At 29.5% G+C, this 17,820-nt stretch overlaps 1 protein-coding gene across 1 annotated transcript; it reads right to left on the reverse strand.

Moving 5' to 3' along the window:
- Positions 1-2,718: 2,718 nt before the first annotated feature.
- LOC126748200 (progestin and adipoQ receptor family member 3) lies at positions 2,719-12,540 on the reverse strand. The gene is made up of 7 exons (XM_050457264.1): positions 12,374-12,540; positions 8,611-8,706; positions 3,869-4,089; positions 3,658-3,814; positions 3,450-3,602; positions 3,115-3,303; positions 2,719-3,061 (listed from the first exon to the last, which is right to left on the reverse strand). The coding sequence occupies exons 2-7, from the start codon at positions 8,701-8,703 to the stop codon at positions 2,828-2,830; spliced, it is 1,047 nt and encodes a 348-aa protein (XP_050313221.1). The 5' UTR covers positions 8,704-8,706; positions 12,374-12,540; the 3' UTR covers positions 2,719-2,827.
- Between the last annotated feature and the right edge of the window lie 5,280 nt (positions 12,541-17,820).

Consider the following 17,820-nt stretch of genomic DNA (forward strand, 5'->3'; position numbering starts at 1 on the left):
ATTTATTATATTATATGCATAGATCAGGTTTTCAGGAAAAAAACTTTATGAATATATTAGTGATGACAACCAATTAATCATAAATCAGCACGGTCGTACTTAATCTTTTTTTTTTAAAAGGCATCTGAATTTGTACCATATTGCCTTGAATCAATAATAATTCCTATGTCGAAATCACAAAATTAGAGATACAAATAGGAAAGGAATTTAAAGCACACGCAGGGTCACAGTTTGAAAACCTTTCATCAATATTAAGACACGTAGATGTTCAAATATTTCTGGTTTAAACTGACGAGCAGCCACTGGAAAAAAAGAAGGGAATAATTAAAAATCTTAATGTTTTGCATCTTGCAAAACGATTGAATAAATTTATTTGTGGGAAATGTAACAACAATCACTTAATAATCGTAACAACTCTTTTAAGGAATGCGAGAATTAATGATGTAATGTTAGGTATAGTACGTTGATATTACGATGGGTATAAACGTGTAGTTTCATGCTTGCCTAAGCCGAATCCGCAATATTCTTTATGGTTAAAACAAAATGGCGACATTAAGAAGTCGGATTTAGTTATTTTTACGTCAAAAATACGCACGCTGTATAAAAAAAACGCCGATAATGATCTAACCAAAATTCCCTGAAGGCTTGTCCTCGTCTAACAGATTAATTGGTGTGTGTCTCTGACGTCATAACATAACGGCCATCTGAACGTTATTGAAAGTGTATCGCCTACATTCATCGACTAATAAATTTGTTTTTGCGTAATATTATGCCATTTTCGTGTAAAATGAACTGATTTAAGAGTGTTGGCGTGTAAATGGTTTGTTTTTGGTTCCGATGGAATGCGCGCTTTTACGTGAAAGTTATTATAATTTGTAGAGTTTTCTTATTTTTCCCTTAACATCCGCGGATTTTTTTTAAAACTTTTGGCACCTAACATCAATATTACATAAGGTTTTATATATAAAGTTGCCACTCCCATATATTATAATGAAATTAATTGAGTATAGTCTGCCTTCAAAGGACGCCAATAAATTATGCAATAATCAGCTAGTAGGAAGCTGCTAAAAGAAATGTGATTCAACGTTTTTTATAAATAATGTGTTTTTAAATTGCAAATCTAAGTAATTAAAATTAATTGGATCATGTATTGATGAAAAAAAGTATTATTTTCCTTAGACAAAAGAAAAATGGTCGAGCATTATAAATAAATAACAAACAGTTTTTCAAATAAGATATTTCATATTTCAATAAAATCTTACAGGTTACTAAATAAGCACTATATTATAGCGCAATAAGATAGCGCTAACGGACGAATAAATGCAATAATGATGTACTAGTTACACCTAGACACCGATTTTTCCTTGCACCTTCACCAATCAAAATGTTGTCCTCAATATAACTAATTTGACATATAACTTTTAACATACTAATCCAGTAGCAATAATTCTAGCCTATAATAATCTATATATAATAAATAGGTTTATACTTACAGCTTTTATTGAAACAAAATTAGCAAAATCACCGTGAAAATTTGTGATATGTTGCTGCACAGTTTAATTCTTGCTACACAAAAAGAAATTTTACACCAAATGTATTAGTTGAGTTATTACCAAACCTGACAACGTTCACCAAGGTTCAATACGCTCAGTAGCAACAATTTTTTTTTTCAATATTGGTTTTATTTATATTAAACAGTAATTACATAAACGGCAGTGAATTTAAATTACGGTAATTCATGTAATAGTTCTGATAACGTAAAAATAGTTTTGTTGCTACTAGACTATTTTATCAAGGCGATTTATGCAAAAGCAACATCGACAACTATATTTTTATAGAAAATATTAAATTTAAATAGCTAGTGCGTCATTTCCCTGCAATACGTCACGCAGTTAATTTTTTAAAAATTTAGTTATATACAATATTCATTATTTCTAGACATTTTCGCTAACTATTTGCTTACACATTTACCGATTTAATTTTTTTTGGTACTGTTGAATAGAGAATTTTACGCTCCTTACTATGATGTATCACACGATAAGGGTTCCCATTTGACATAATAAAGTGAGGTTAGCTGGAGGTGAGGAGGTGATTGACAGAACTTCAGTAAATGCATAATTAAACGTCCCCCTGTATATCTAATATGACGTGTTTTTTTTTTTTTTTTTTTTTTTTTTTTTTTTTTTTTTTTTTTTTTTTAAGAAAGTTATTAAGGGTGGATCGGTTTGAAATGAAAGCACTGTATATAAATATAGCTTTGAACATACAGGACTAAAAGGGAGCTCCAAGTAATTGTAAAGCAATTAGCAAGGTAACAACCACACCATAATGTAATGATAATTTCTTAAGGATGAGGTAAAAACTCCCTTTCTTTCTCATGTTCCATTAAACCCTCTCATCAAACCATCTTTGTTCAAATTAATAAGCTCTGGGTTTCTGTTTATGCACTCTAAAATTCGATTTCTACAGACGTTGTCTTTCTTTAGTCGATTTAAAATTGCATAAGAGTGTGAAGGACCAGACCTATAGAAATAGAAGTTCATAATGCACATTAGGATTTTACAGAGAAGGCCTTTTGTTTATTTAATTGTTTTCAAATAACGTTATTATATTCATAATAAGAGTTAATTGCCTAAAGTAGCTCTTATTTTCCTTGCACCTTCACCATTTATTTTTTAATGTATTTTTCTGGGGACAATTAAAAAAAACAATAAAAGCTGCAGCAAACAGCTTCAACCAAACCTTATATTCCAAAAAAAAAACATGTATTTCTTACAAAATAAATACAAACATATATATATAAAACAATTAAAAAAAAATTAAACTATTATAATAGCCTCATACTATTGGCACACGCGTGGTTCAACCGATAATCCACATACATCATCCCTGTGTTATGCCAGTAATACAGAGCTCCCACTACGAAAAAATGCCACCACTGATGAGAATGTCCAACAAAGTCGAATTTTCCTGCTGCCCACCGTTCTGGGATTTTCGTCATGTAGATGAGGAATGCAGTACCGCTTATGGCATACATGCCAAACACCCTTGGCAGCAATAACTGAAAGAATCCCATAAACATTTTGTAAAAAAAAATACTAAAAATATACTCACCGTAACGACAGGACTCTCAAACCAACCCATATTGGTGCCCCAATGGAATGTCGGTACCACCCCATAGGCAGCCCACGATACGAAAGTGAGTATTTTGATGTTATCGTTGATTTTTAAACTGGGGATTTGTAGAACCATTGCTATTACAAATATTACTGTGACGGTTATAAGATAGAAGTTCTGCAAGAACTAAAAAGGAAGAAAGTTATTACACCACATCTAGTTCTGTTGAATATTTTTATTGATATTTTGGTGAATGCATCAAGAGCTTAATAACAGGCTTCAGGCGCCTTCACCAAAATATCATTAAACCAACAGAACTAAACTAACTTTACCTGGTCGCACCAAAAAGCATAATAGATTCCCGAAACGTAAATTCCATATAAAGAGAGTGCGATGCCAAACAAATCATACGACAAGAAATACAAACAGTCTTCTTCTGATCGGCAGCAGAAGGTGTGGTATATGGCAGATAACGCCATGCACGCCTGAAATATGAATTTGCATAAAAATCGCTTTACTTTATTAAAACGCGAATCTTACTTGAAAAAACATTAGGATTACACCAACAAGTATTTTATCACTAAGTGGGGCTTCTATTTTAAGTATCATTAAGTCATACACAGTCAAGCTTATGAACAATATAAAACCAAATATATGGGACCAAATGTTTATTGTTTCGTTCGTCCACCAGAACACACTAAAATAATAATTAAAAAAAAAATGTTTCATTCAATAAAAAAACATGTATCACCTTTCTTTACATAATTCCGTAGTGAGGAGTCCTCTGTAACCAGTTCTAATAAACGAATTGTGTTTCATGTACTCAGGTGCCTCGTCATATGTTAAAAGCTGTCTGGCTTCGTGATAATACATTTCTTCACACATCTCCATTTCTTCTGCATCATCATATTTTTCTGTTTGGGTTAAATCTTCTAGTAAGGAATCAGTGTGGTCGTGAATATGGGATGTGTCCTACATAAAAAAAAACATATTTCATGAAATTGTAGAAGTATTCTTAAAAGAGTTTAATCAACGCTAATAGTATAAGAACGGTTCTTGCATCTAAAGGAATTTTGTCCAAGTACCATCAATATTATTTCTTTATTTTATTTTTTTAATGCAACAAATGCTGTCCAGGCTAACGGTCAATTACAGAACAATGAACGATAACGCTAATTAATTGTACTGACAGTTTAGACTTATAAATACACTTATTTAAAACTAAAAATCTAATTTATTTATTTATTTTACAATACAAGCCTTACAGGTAAATAAATACCCATCTACAAGGCAGGAAAGACCTTCAAATACATAAATATAACTTATGCTAACTAAGAAAAATGTTTATATAACTTGATACAAAAATCTTCTAAGCTAACTAAAACTAACTAAAAAATTGTATAAAAAGTAATAAGAGGCATAGAAAATAAGTAACAAAAACGATCAAAACCTAATGTGCTGACTATAAACCTCAATTTTTATTAACGGAAATGGCTATATTATTTACAAAAAATAGCTTAATACAAACTCAGGTTACTTGTGGCTTAGTGTTCAAGTGAGCGACATAAGGCTTCCTTTGTAATATTGAAAATGTCAAAATGAGCATCATTATTGTAAATACTACACATGGTATAAATTGGTGAAAATTTAAGTAGATTGTGTGAATTTAATGAAACTGCTGCGAAAAATCCAGCGGTATAGGTACATACATCCAATTTCCTGTCTCTTTAATCGTATATGTAAAGAAATCTAGTTTTATTAAGTCATGTTGATTATTTGGTATATTGGAGAGGTTCTAAAGAGGTAAGTAGAATGTTGGGTTGAAACAAAGAGTCGTTTATGGAATATACATAAATTCCAGTTTTTCGAACAATTGTGGATAATCAAATTAATTTTTTAAAATTTTCCCTACAAATATTTGTGCCTGACAGTCTCTTAATGCTTGAAATAAATTAATCTTATGTTTTTTCAAAATTAAATTTTTAGACTTTTAGACCTTTTGCAATTACTTCCTCCGTATGTGGAATAAAATATGAAAGCTTAGGGTAAAATGTCACACTAAGATCACGGATTGTCTCTGGTCTATTAAGGATTTAATTATTTATTAAATTTGGAAGCTTTATTTTCACGATATTACATTTGATAGATAAATTATAAAGTATATTTTTCTCACACCAAACAGCCAATATCCAATTTGAAGATTTTGTATTCATTAGCTGAGATTTTTGGGCATTAGAGGTACAAGAGTTCTTGAGAATATAAACGGGATCCTGGATTAAGAATTTGGGTAGTTTTGCTTTAATTTTTCCAACAAAATTTCACTTTTATTCAGTACATTTTTATAAAATAATTAGAATATTTTTTATTGACTTTTTTACTTGCTATCAGATCTTGACAAATATTGACTCAACATTTTAAATGTTAGTTCAACATTTTATTTTCTTAAGTGCTAAACCTGTAACTTTTGTTTGTTAATAAATTGATAAATAAAAACACTCCTTTATTTTTGAGTATTTGTTCCAAAACAAGGAGGTTTATCCTAAATTTTATAAATTTATTTATTAACATATTTATGTTATAAAAATAAAAAAAAAAAATTATTTGTCTCAAGTTCAAAGTAAGTAAAGCTTGGAAATTTACGAGGTTTTCAACCGCCTGGAATAATTTTTTAACTTCCCGATAGCACAAAATCAAGTTTTCCAGGCAGTCAACATCATTTTTCAAAGCCTGGAAGGAATTTAAATGCCTGGAATACTTCCCAGGAAGAAATGGCTTTTTCTACTTTGGATTAAGGTTAAAATGACTTCAAAGACCTGGAATAAACTATAAAATTCCTCCAAAAGCCTGGAACAGGATTATCAATAGTTTGAAATGGAAAATTAACTTCAAATCTCTGGAACATATAGAAAATGACGGCAAATTCATAAGGGTACCAACATGCTTCAATAATTCAGAAAAAATTACTTAAAATACTTTGTAAGGAGCTTCAAAAGCCTGGAATAAAATTAAATATCAACCCAAATGCCTGGAAGGTATAAATAATTAAAAAATATATAAAAATGGCTTGAACTGCCAGGACCACATAAAGAATGACCGTAAAGTTGCAAGGACACCAAAGTATTGCAATAATCCAGGAAAAATAACTTCAAATCCCTTGGAGGCAGCTTGAAAAGCCTAAAATTAAATTTAAAAAGACTTTAAATGCCTGGAAATATTTTTCCAAGAAGAAATAGTTTTATTTAACGAGTATTGAGCCTAAAATCACTTTAAATGCCTGAAATAAACTGGGAAGTTAATCCCAAAGCCTAAAACAGGATTGAAATCGACTTCAAACCTCTGGAGCATATAGATAATGACGGTAAATTCACAAAATGGCTTCAAATACTCTGGAGGGAGCTTGAAAAGCTTGGAAGATATAAATAATTATAAAATATATAACAATAGGGCCGGCAATAAAACATTTTGTAAATATTTAGGGTTTTCTTATTTAATATGTCACAGTATTGTTTTTAATTGCGGTACTTCTGAAGAAATTAATATTTAGCAAAAGTACAACGTACTTGTAGTACGTACTCTATTTTGTGTGGTCTGGTAATATTTATTAATTTTGAATCAACTCAACACTTTATACTATAACCAATTTGCCCTGTACAATTCCTATAAATAAATTATTATTTATTTAATTAAATACAAAAACAACGAAGGCTTAATAGGTGGTATTTTACCTTCTAGGCATTAGGATTGCGCAACTTAGGTAGCATAGATTTTTATTGAAAATATTTGTAAAATGTCTATAATGGATATTGGAAAGTTTTTTCTGTTTTAATTAAAAACGTTTACCCACTCCCAATTATTAATAAAAAATTATTTATTTTAAAATAGACAATTTTCTCGTTTTTAAAAAAAATCTTATGTTGTTTTTAAATTATTATAATGTTATATTGTAAATAAATAAATGATCCTTTATAATACTTGTATTTTTTATACGATCTGATTTTAAGCTAGATAACATTTACAATTTTTTTTTTAAATTAGGTTTTAAAAATGATAAGATTAAATTGAATTAGTAAATAAATATTAGAGATAGAGAGACAGTTCAGTGGGAAATTTTTATCCTAACAATTAATTTCCGGTTTAAATCTGTTAAAAGATGATAAATTACAGACTTTCAGTGTATATCTAGTTTAACAGTCCTAATTTACCCTACACTTGGATGTTTAAAAAAACCGACCTAATTAAAGGCAAAAAACATTTAATAAACTCTCTAGACATCTTGTTTTATTTGTTTTGACATCAGCAGGCAGTTTTCTCAAAATCATAATTAACCATGTAACTGATATTGAAACAAACGTTTGAAAACATTTCCCAGAACTCCTGAATATGTTATTTGAACATATTTAAGAAATGTTATTTCAGTATTTAAAAAATTTAAACTAGTTAAATTAAAGAATCGAATCGTTAATATTAAGCCCCTTGGAATGTTGTTTTAAAGGTAAATTCGTAATTAAATGTTAATATCCGGATCATTGAAGACTTTAAAATCCATTGAACGCATTTAACGTTTACAAACTTGATTTCACGCTATATTTAGGTTGGACATTAACCCTTGAAAAATCAACTCAATGACTCCTAAGAACCCTTGTGAATTACTACAAAATCAATCCCTTGCTAGCAACTCTACCCCTAAATTGAGAAAAGCTTATGCTTGTCTTATGTCTTTGCCAAAATCATTTTATTTAAATTAAACAATTAACATTCAATAGTGTACATGTCGAGCCTTAACTATATCATAATTTATGCATATAGAGGCATGTATATACTATTCCTATGCAAGAGATGTGGTGACCATGGCATAATGTCAATGTTACAGATTATGCAATTTTTTATTTGGTTCTATTGACCTCTCGTGACTGTCCCCAAATTATTTTAAGGTTATATTTGTGTAATTTTTTCTAAAAAAAAATATTATTACGATTTTCAGTGTTATATAATAAATAAGAGCAATTCATTTTTGTCACATAACCGTTACAATTATAATTACCAGGTTAATTATATAAAAAAGTACATTTTTATGTACTGGACATTTATTGACATGACATAAGAGAAAGATGAAATGTTATGACCCACATTCCACCTGCAGAGAAAGAGTGAAAGTGTTTTCTTATATCTTCATTTTTTATATATGAATGCTTGTATAAATAGTACTTAAGTGCCATTCTGTATATAACAGTTAGGAACTAGACTTTCTTATTTAAATACGGAGACGGATTTAGTGTCATTTTAACGCATGTGCATTCGCATCTATTTAACTTGCATACAAACTACCACTAAACCAGGTGACTGAGCGTGTTGTGAGTGCCACATGACAAATAGTAAATGCTTCATTTTCAAATGAATTGTACTGTTGTCCCATATTCTAATGTACCACAACAACTCATTTTCATATTCATTATAAGATTCTCAAAACAAATAGAAAGTTTCGTTCATATTTACCTTGGAGCTTTCATCGTAGTTCGTACAGCAGGTTTCGTTGCCGGACGGTTCTCCTGACACCATTTCTAGTTTTGATGATATTGTAACGGTCATTTTCTGAAACAGAGAAAAAAATGAAACGGATATTTATTCACGACCAATTAACGATAGAAAGTAGTTTGATAATACACTTTTGACAAAGTTTTTTTGTTCGCATCTTCTTCTAGCAAGTAGGTGAAGTAGTCAGAACATCATTACCAAAAGTAAAAGATCTAGTGTTATTATTAGTGAAAGAATTATTGTAGCGTTTAAATTTTACTTCACGTCAGCTGGGTCATGGAAGTAGTTTTTGGCTTATAACTTTTAGTTTAGGCGAGCTAGAATCGTAAATTGACCTGTATTTCATACCTAGTAATTAGCTTTAAAATAACGATTCTAATTTTTAGGGCTCTAAATCTCATAGTATTGGAGATGTCTTTATATTAGTTGTTAATGTTAATGTTAATGTTAATGTCTATATCAAAGTAACGATAAAATCATTTATAATATCTTCTTTGGTATTTAAGCTACAGTCATGGTATTGCATAAATAAAGTTGATTAGCAAGTCGTTATCTACAAAACAATCATTTTTTTTCGATAAACCATATAAGAGAAATCTGCATATAAATTTCCTTCACGTCAGCGGACCTTACAAGTTTTGGTTCATAACTTTAGAATCATAAAAGAAAATCGCAAAAATTGCTTACATCTTCTTTGGTAATTGATTTACCAACATAAGCATTACGATTAAAGTTGAAGACCAAGTGATTATAAGTGTTAGACCCTATTCATATGTCTGTCTTTGTTCCGCTGATTGTAAAATACATAAAATTACCAGAAAATCATTTTACTTTGACATAATGATGAAAGGTTAGAAGTTAAAAAAAAACTGTTGGGCGCCAAAATATAACTAATGCGACAATATGATTTAAAATTATTACTAGTTTATATTGATGGTTTCTAACTCCCACTAAGATATCTTTAAGCAGGGTTGTAAATCTTTCTTCCATTCATTTTAATACCATATGGAAGTTTGATGTGTAAAAGTAAAATTTAAATAGCGCATTTTAAAGGGATTTGGGATTTTCGGTTTTCCTGAAAAAATTATAAAACCATGCATAGGCATAATTTTCTTACAGGGCCATTATCCCTCTCTGTGATACTCAAACATTCGATTATCAAACACAATTTCACTTGGTAGTACATATTCATATCAATCTTCGTTACACTTATTATAAAATATATTTATCGCCATACTTTTTTACACTAAGTAGGGTTATTATCCCTCTTTGTCACACTCATACATTCGAGTGTCAAACACAATTTTACGTGATTGAAATCAGTCTTCAATTTTTTCTTGAAGAGACTATTAGAGAGAAAGAGAATTACAAAATAAAAAGTACAAGTTTGATCAAAAGTCCCACACTGTTGGGCGCCAAAATATTTTTTTTTGGGTTATATTGATGTTTTTTTATTTCCACTAAGAGGTCTTCAAAGAGGGTAATAAATTAAATAGGGTCATTTTTTATCCACTCATTTTAATACACTGTTTAAAATTAAATTTAAATAGCGCATTTTAAAGGGATTTGGGATTTTTGGTTTTTTGTGAAAAAATGATAAAACCATACCTACATACCCATCTTTATTACACTTATTGTAAAATATAATTTATTACAGAACCATTATCCCTCTCTGTAAAACTCAAACATTTGATTGTCAAACACAATTTAACTTGCTAGTCCGTATTCATATACTCTATCTTTGTTACACTTATTATAAAATATATTTATCGGCATAATTTTTTATACTATATAGGGTTATTATCCCTCTTTGTCACACTCATACATTCGAGTGTCAAACACGATTTTACATAATTGAAATTAGTCGTTGATTTTTTCTTAAAGAAACTTATTACAAACTAAAAACTGCAAGTTTAATTAAAAGCCTCGAACTTATATTTGGATTGAGAATTTTACGTCTTAGTCATATTTATGTACCCATCTTTGTTACACTAAAATTTATTTATTGGCATAATTTTCTTACATTAAGTAGGGCTAATATTGCTCTCTGTCACACCCATACACTCCACTGGCAAACATAATTTTACCTCTGGGCTATATTCGTATACATGTCTTTGTTCAACTCATTGTAAAATAGATAAAACTACCGCAAAATCACTCTTGGAAGTTTGACGTAATGATGCCAACAATGTTGGGCGCCAAAATATACCTACTGCGGAAATTATGTTTTTAAATTATACCTACAAGTTTTCATAAAAATTATTTTTATCCTTTGTAGCCTCGTGTCAACAAACCCTTACTGGAACAAGCTGAGAGTTATTAGTTGATAACTTTTGATATACGTAAGATAGAACCATAAATTAAAATTTATTTAATTGCTAATTATAAGCTCTAAAATATCGGTTATAATTATTAAAGCTCTAAATCCAAGATTTTCGGAGTTATTTTAGATATTATTCAACACTTCCTCTTTAATAAAGTGACAAGGCAAAAATTTCATATATCATCTTTGGTAATTGGTCTAGAAGCATAAGCATTTTGACTAAGATTTTTATAAAAATTACTTTTATTGAATCAGACATTTAAAATATCGCCATTTAAATTTTGCCTGACGTTAATAAACCCTTAAGTTACAGCCTACAGTTTTTGGTTGAAAACTCTTGATCTACGTAAGTTTGACCCATAAAATAAAACTTATTTGATTGCCAATCAGAAGCTCTAAAATATCGGTTATAATGATCAAAGTCCTAAATCCAATATTTTCGGAGTTATTTGAGATGTTTCGAAAAATTCATCTTCATTGAAGTTACGAGACAAAATTCGTTATAACTTTTATCTGCAACCATAAGCATTTTAAATAAAATTGATCTTTAACTGATTGCCTATAAGTTATTTTTTAAATAATTTGTATTGGATCAGGTGTTTACGAAATATCGCCATTTAAACTTTGCCTCAAGTCAATACAGCCTTACTTGCTTAGAGTTTTTGGTTCACGTAAGCTAGAACCATAAGTTAAATTTTTTTTGATTGCTGATCATAATTCCTAAAATATCGGTTATAACCATCAAAGCCTCAAATTCAATATTTCCGGAGTTATTTAAGATGTTTTTAGAATTTCATCATCAGTGAAATAACATACGAATTTCATATTAATATTGATTTATAAATAAAGTTTATTTAATTGCTAATCATAAGCCCTATAAAATCGGGTATTACCATCAAAGCAATAAATCCAATATTTCTGGAGTTATTTGAGTTGTTAGCCAAAATATTCCCTTTAATGATATCAAGAGCTAAAAATGCTTATATTTTCTTTGGATCTTGATGTAACATGAGCATTATAGTTATAATTAAACATATTTTCTATAGACTAACCCTTTATGAGATATCTTCATTTAATGTTGTTTGTTTCACATCAGCAAATCCATACTAGCACAACCTTGCAGTTTTCGTTAATAACTTTTGAAGTACATAAGTTAGAATCGTATAATCAGCTTTAATTGATTAAGAACAGTCCTGAAGTATTGATTCGCCATAAAAATGGAAATAGTGTCTTGTGAAATAAAGAATTAAGGGTTTATTTAAGGGTTAATATAAAATGAGCATCATGGGGGGATGAACCGTTATAGCCAAGTTGCTTACCTTTCCATAATTTACCTAAACGTAAAAAAACGTTAAAAATACCCGCTTTAAAACACACCTAATAAAAGTAGGAAATACTCACTTATTAGCTAACGGCAATATCCAATAATTACGACAATTTTTTTAAAAACAAAACAATCCACTTTCTACACGGGTTTAGACGAGTCGTGCCGAGCCGGACATGCGTAGAAAGTCGACCCACCAGTCCGATACATCGGTTGAAGCGCGACTGATTATTGGCGAACGTTATTAAAGTAAAAGTTGAGAAACCAAGCTGAAATTTATGGAAAATTAGGGTTACGCTACCTGAGTCGTCGTTAAAAATGAATGATTGCACTTGAGTAAAAAACATAATGCTGCGCCTTAATTAGATTACATTAGGCGTCTCTTATAAGGGGAGGAGGGGTGGAACCAACCCCCTAACCGGACGAAGAGAAATTTCCATGTTATATGGAAAAAGAAAATAATATGGAGAAACAAAAGGAGTCGTAGAAAATCCACACCGTTCGCGCAGCAAATAAGACGGCAAAGAGGCAAGAAGTATGGCGTCCGTCTTGAGCCATTGATCCCCAACTTGTGCCGCCAACTCCAACTGGATTTGGAGGGATCCAAGCCTTCCTTCATAATTCTTTTTTATGGGCTCATGTGCCACCGGCCAATGTTCGCAACGTATCTTTACATCCACCGTCTCTTGTTTCGACTTTATTGAGATTAGTTTCATGAGATTTTTATTTATCATCATTTTTTTTTCCAGTTCCAGCGCCAGAGTTATAAATCATGTGAAAATAACTTTTGTGATCACTGTAAAAAATGAGGCTGTAATAACTATGAATAGAGGTTTTGGTTTTGATTAAGGAGTTACAGATTTTCATGGTAAATTACATTTTTTCATTTATCCAAAAGGCAAAAGTAAACAGGATGTTGAGAAAAAATTGCAGAGCTTACTATTCAAACTCTGATCCAGATTACAGCAGCTATATTCTAGAGAATTGGCCTAATAATATAAAGGAAGTGCAGAAAACTAATAATCTAATATACAAATGACATAAACTAATTACACGCTGGGCTTACAGACTAGATAACAAATTAAATTCAAATTCATATATGGGGATCAACAAATGTATTCAAAGGGCAAATTAATTTTTTAACTGACGTTTTATCAATGAACAGATACAGGATATGGTGTTTTCTTGTACAACATGTCAAATATGTAGTTAAAACAATCTATCAAAACCATTGGGTTCCCATGAAACTTCTTATAGTTATAAAGAAATCTATTGCTAATCGATTATAAACTAATTGTTTTATTATTTTCAAAGTTATAAATATTTTAACAAAAAAAATCCAAAAATCATTTTAGTTTAATTTTAAAGATTCATTTAACATTCAAATCAAGAGCGATTTACTTGAAATTTATTGTACTTAAAAAAATTATTACTAATCGATTGGTGAAGGGTATAAGTAAATTGGTATAATATTGTTTAAGTTACGAATTTTTTTCCAAAAAAAGTCCAAACATAATTTTAATCTAAATTTAAAAATTCATAAGAAATTCAAATCAAGAGCAATTTACTTGAACCTTTTTGTAAATATGAATACAGAAGAAAATAGTGAATTAATTGGTTTAATATTTTTTAAGTTACGATAATTAATAGTTTAAGCAACTTTAAAGAAACATAAAAAATTAAAATAAAGGCCAATTTACTTAAAATTTCTTGTAATTATAAAAATATCTATTGTTAATCGATGAAAGAAGATTATAAATTAATTGGTCTATTATTTTTTAATTTACGCTTTTTTTACAAAAAAAGTCCAAATACTATTTTAGCCCAATTCTAAAAATTCATAGGAAACTTAAATCAAGAGCAATTTACTTGAAACTTGTTGTAATTATAAAGAGAGCTAATGCTTAGAGATAAAAGAAGGTAATAAGTTAATTGGCCTAATATTTTTTGGTTTGTGATTTTTTTTTTGCAAAAAAAGTCCAACAATAATTTTATTCCAATTTTAAAAATTCATAACAAAATAAAATTTAGACTAATTTACTTAAAACTTCTTGTAATTATAAAGAAATATATATTCAATAGACGGCTGAGAGCTATAAATTAATTCGGTTAATATTTCTTGAGTTATGATTTTTTTTCCAAAAATTATTTTTGTCCAAATTTAAAAATTCCTAAAAAATTTAAATCAAGACCCATCTATTTGAAACATCTTTTGATTATAAAGAAATCTATTCCTAATCGATCAAAGAAGATTATAAGTTAATTGGTCTAATATTATTTAAGTTATAAATATTTTTTTTCCCCAAAAAGTCCGAAAATTATTTCAAAATTAATAAGAAATTAAAATCAGCAACAATTTACTTAAAACTTCTTGTAATTATAAAAAGATCTATGCCTAATTGACGGAAGGAGATTATAAGTTAATTGGTCTATTATTTCTTGAGTTATGATTTTTTTTGCAAAAAAAGTCCAAATATTGCTTTAGTCCAATTTTAAAAATGCATAAGAAACTCAAATTGGTCTATTATTTTTTGAGTTTTGATTTATTTCCAAAAATAATTTTATTCCAATCTTAAAAATTCCTTAGAAACTCAAATCAAGAGCAATTTCCTTAAATCTTCTAGGAATTGTAAAAAAAATTATTGCTAATTGATGATTATAAATTAACTGGTCTAATAATTTTTGAATTGATTTTTTTGCCAAAAAAATTCCAATTATTATTTTACTTCAACTTTAAAAATCCATAAAAAAATAGATCAAGTGCAATTTACTTAAAACTTCTTGAAATTATAAAAATATCTATTGCTAATTAATGAGAGAAGATTGTAAATTAATTCCTCAAATATTTTTTAGGCTATAAATATCTTATCAAAAAAAGTTCAAAAATTATTTAAAGCCAAATTTAAAAATTTATAAGAAATTTAAATTAAGAACAATTTACTTGATAGGTCTTGTAGTCATAAAGAGATTCATTGCTAATCGATAAAGGAAGATTACAAGTTAATTGGTCTATTATTTTCTAAGTTACGAATTTTTTTCCGAACAAACTCCTAAAATTATTTTAGTCAAAGTTTAAAAAATTTAAATTAATAGAAATTTAATTTTGAAACCTTACTATTATTTTAGTTCAAATTTAAAGATTGATAAAATATTGAAATCAACACCAATTTACTTGAAACTTCTTGTAAATATAAGAAGATTTATTGCTAATCTATAGGAGAAGGTTATCAGTTAATTGGTCTAATATTTTTTTATTCCGAAAATACTTTGGCAAAATATTGCATGTTTGTGACATTTGGATTTGCTTACAAGTAAAATTTTTTTCAAGACATGGTATTCCTTTGGTTATATGCACAGATGGAAGACCTTAATTTAATAACAATGAGCTTAAAGTTCATATAATTTAATCTCCCAGGTATCCTCAGTCAAACGGACAAGTAGAACGAACAATAAATACTGTCAAATTTTAAAAAAAATGTAAACTAGAGATAGATTTGCGCAATAGTCCAATAGATAGTAGGGTATCGATAGAACATTGAGGGATTTGCATTACAATATGAAACTCAATTTTTACATTAAAAAGTATATTGATCATCTTGATAAAAAAAAAATTAACAAGAAAGGGGTGAAAACTTGGTCAGATTTGGCAGTAAATGACGTAATTGTATAAGTTTTTTCTGAAGAGGTGATTTAAAAAAAATCTTACCAACATGCCTAGAACTTAAAAACTAAGGCAGTTACACTATTGGAATTTTGCATGAAAATTGGTCAATTTGAAAAATATACAGGAAGTTAAGAAAAAAAGAGAGTTAAAAGAAATTTCCTTCTATATAATTATTTGCCAAGAAATTCCCGAACTATAAATCGAACAATTGTCCATCTATTATTCCTATTAAAAACAATCCTTCTGTATAAAATATGCAAAAAAAAAGGAGCATCCCTCTTCCCTATCCCTTTATCAATTCCTACATACACCAACAACAATAATCATTGCCGGCGAAACGGAAACAAACAACAGAAAGGGGAAGCAAACCGGGGGGGAAAAGCCCCGAGAGCTGTCACAGTTGCCTTGATTGGCCCCCGGACCCTTTAATCCCATTTAAGCCCTTTGGCATCGTCCGCCTCCCAGCCCGAGTGCCTTACGCGCCACAAACTCCAACGGAATCCTAAATAATTTACTGCCAATTATTATTGGAATACTAAACAACCGAACAATACATTCCGTTTCTGATCAATGTTTGTGATATACATAAACGATGTTTCTATGATGTTGCCTTTAGGTCTTTTTGAGGGATGAAATATCGTCCCTCGCTATGAAGGAAAAAATATTTTCGCATTCAAGAAGGATAGCGACACGTGCGGTTGTTCTTTTTTCTCCTGGCAGAGATACGAGATAAACACTTTTTAACCAGGAGTGATTAATTTAAATATGACGGGACCACGTTCGCCTTGGACAATAAAAAATTACTTTAATCGATTTGTGCTAATCGCATTGAAAGTTTAAGTTAATTTCCGCCATAAAATCAAGAATTCTAAGTGGTACCACCAGAATGTTTCTTCTTGACGTTTTGGTGAAATTGAATTGACTGATTTGGTTACATGTCACTGGCAAAGAGAACTGCAATGAATTTTGTAGGGTTCAGTCTCAATTGTTACTCGACACTCATAAGATCTATATTTTGGAAACATCAAAACTCAAAATTAATTGGGTATCATCGGCATACAATAATCACAATACTGAAGACACTGGTACACGTTAGACGTATAGATGCAATATAAAAGGCGACCCAAGATGCTTTCTTGCGGAATTCTAGCCGTTAGTTTAGCCTTATCTCAAATACAGTCTACAACGCGCTGAAGTTACTTTATCCCAATCTTTAAAAAATAAGCTGACTGACACTTTAGATTTGAGCCATTTTAACTTTCGTAATGTGGTTTCCTCACCTTAAATTTCACTGAAATACAAAAGATTCAAGGGGTACAAAAATCTTGTTTAAGGTAATGTTGTCCTTACTTGCTTGAGAAGATTAAATACCGAACAGACGTTCATACCTTAAATTTAAGGTTTAACCCTTTAATTACCCCTCACAACACCTCACAAGAGCAGTTTTTTCAGCGATCTTTCTCTTATAGGTTTTATCGGCTTTATAATGATATTTCTGTAGATATAAACGCTCTATCGGAGGGCTCTTTTAAAAAAAGGTAAAATTACTGCTTCAGTAGCATGGTGTTTGGCTTCGTCTTATATGATGCTTTGATCAAAATTTATAATTTATATGTATTATAAAAACCAATAATTTTATAGAATTACCTAAAAGTAATACTAATGCAAATCTGAGATTTGTTAATAATTTTGCAACCAAAATAAATAGTCTTATTCCCCTTAAATATAAAATTGCCAAAAAATCATATATTTTTGAAAACATAGAATGTTTAAAAAACTCTTTTAGATGTGAGTTTAAGTTTGCAAGTGTTAATTAAGTAGGTATGCAAATTTAAAGCCTGGTGGTTTTAGAAATAATTT

Source organism: Anthonomus grandis, chromosome 22 (assembly GCF_022605725.1).
Source record: "Anthonomus grandis grandis chromosome 22, icAntGran1.3, whole genome shotgun sequence".
Lineage (NCBI taxonomy): Eukaryota > Metazoa > Arthropoda > Insecta > Coleoptera > Curculionidae > Anthonomus > Anthonomus grandis.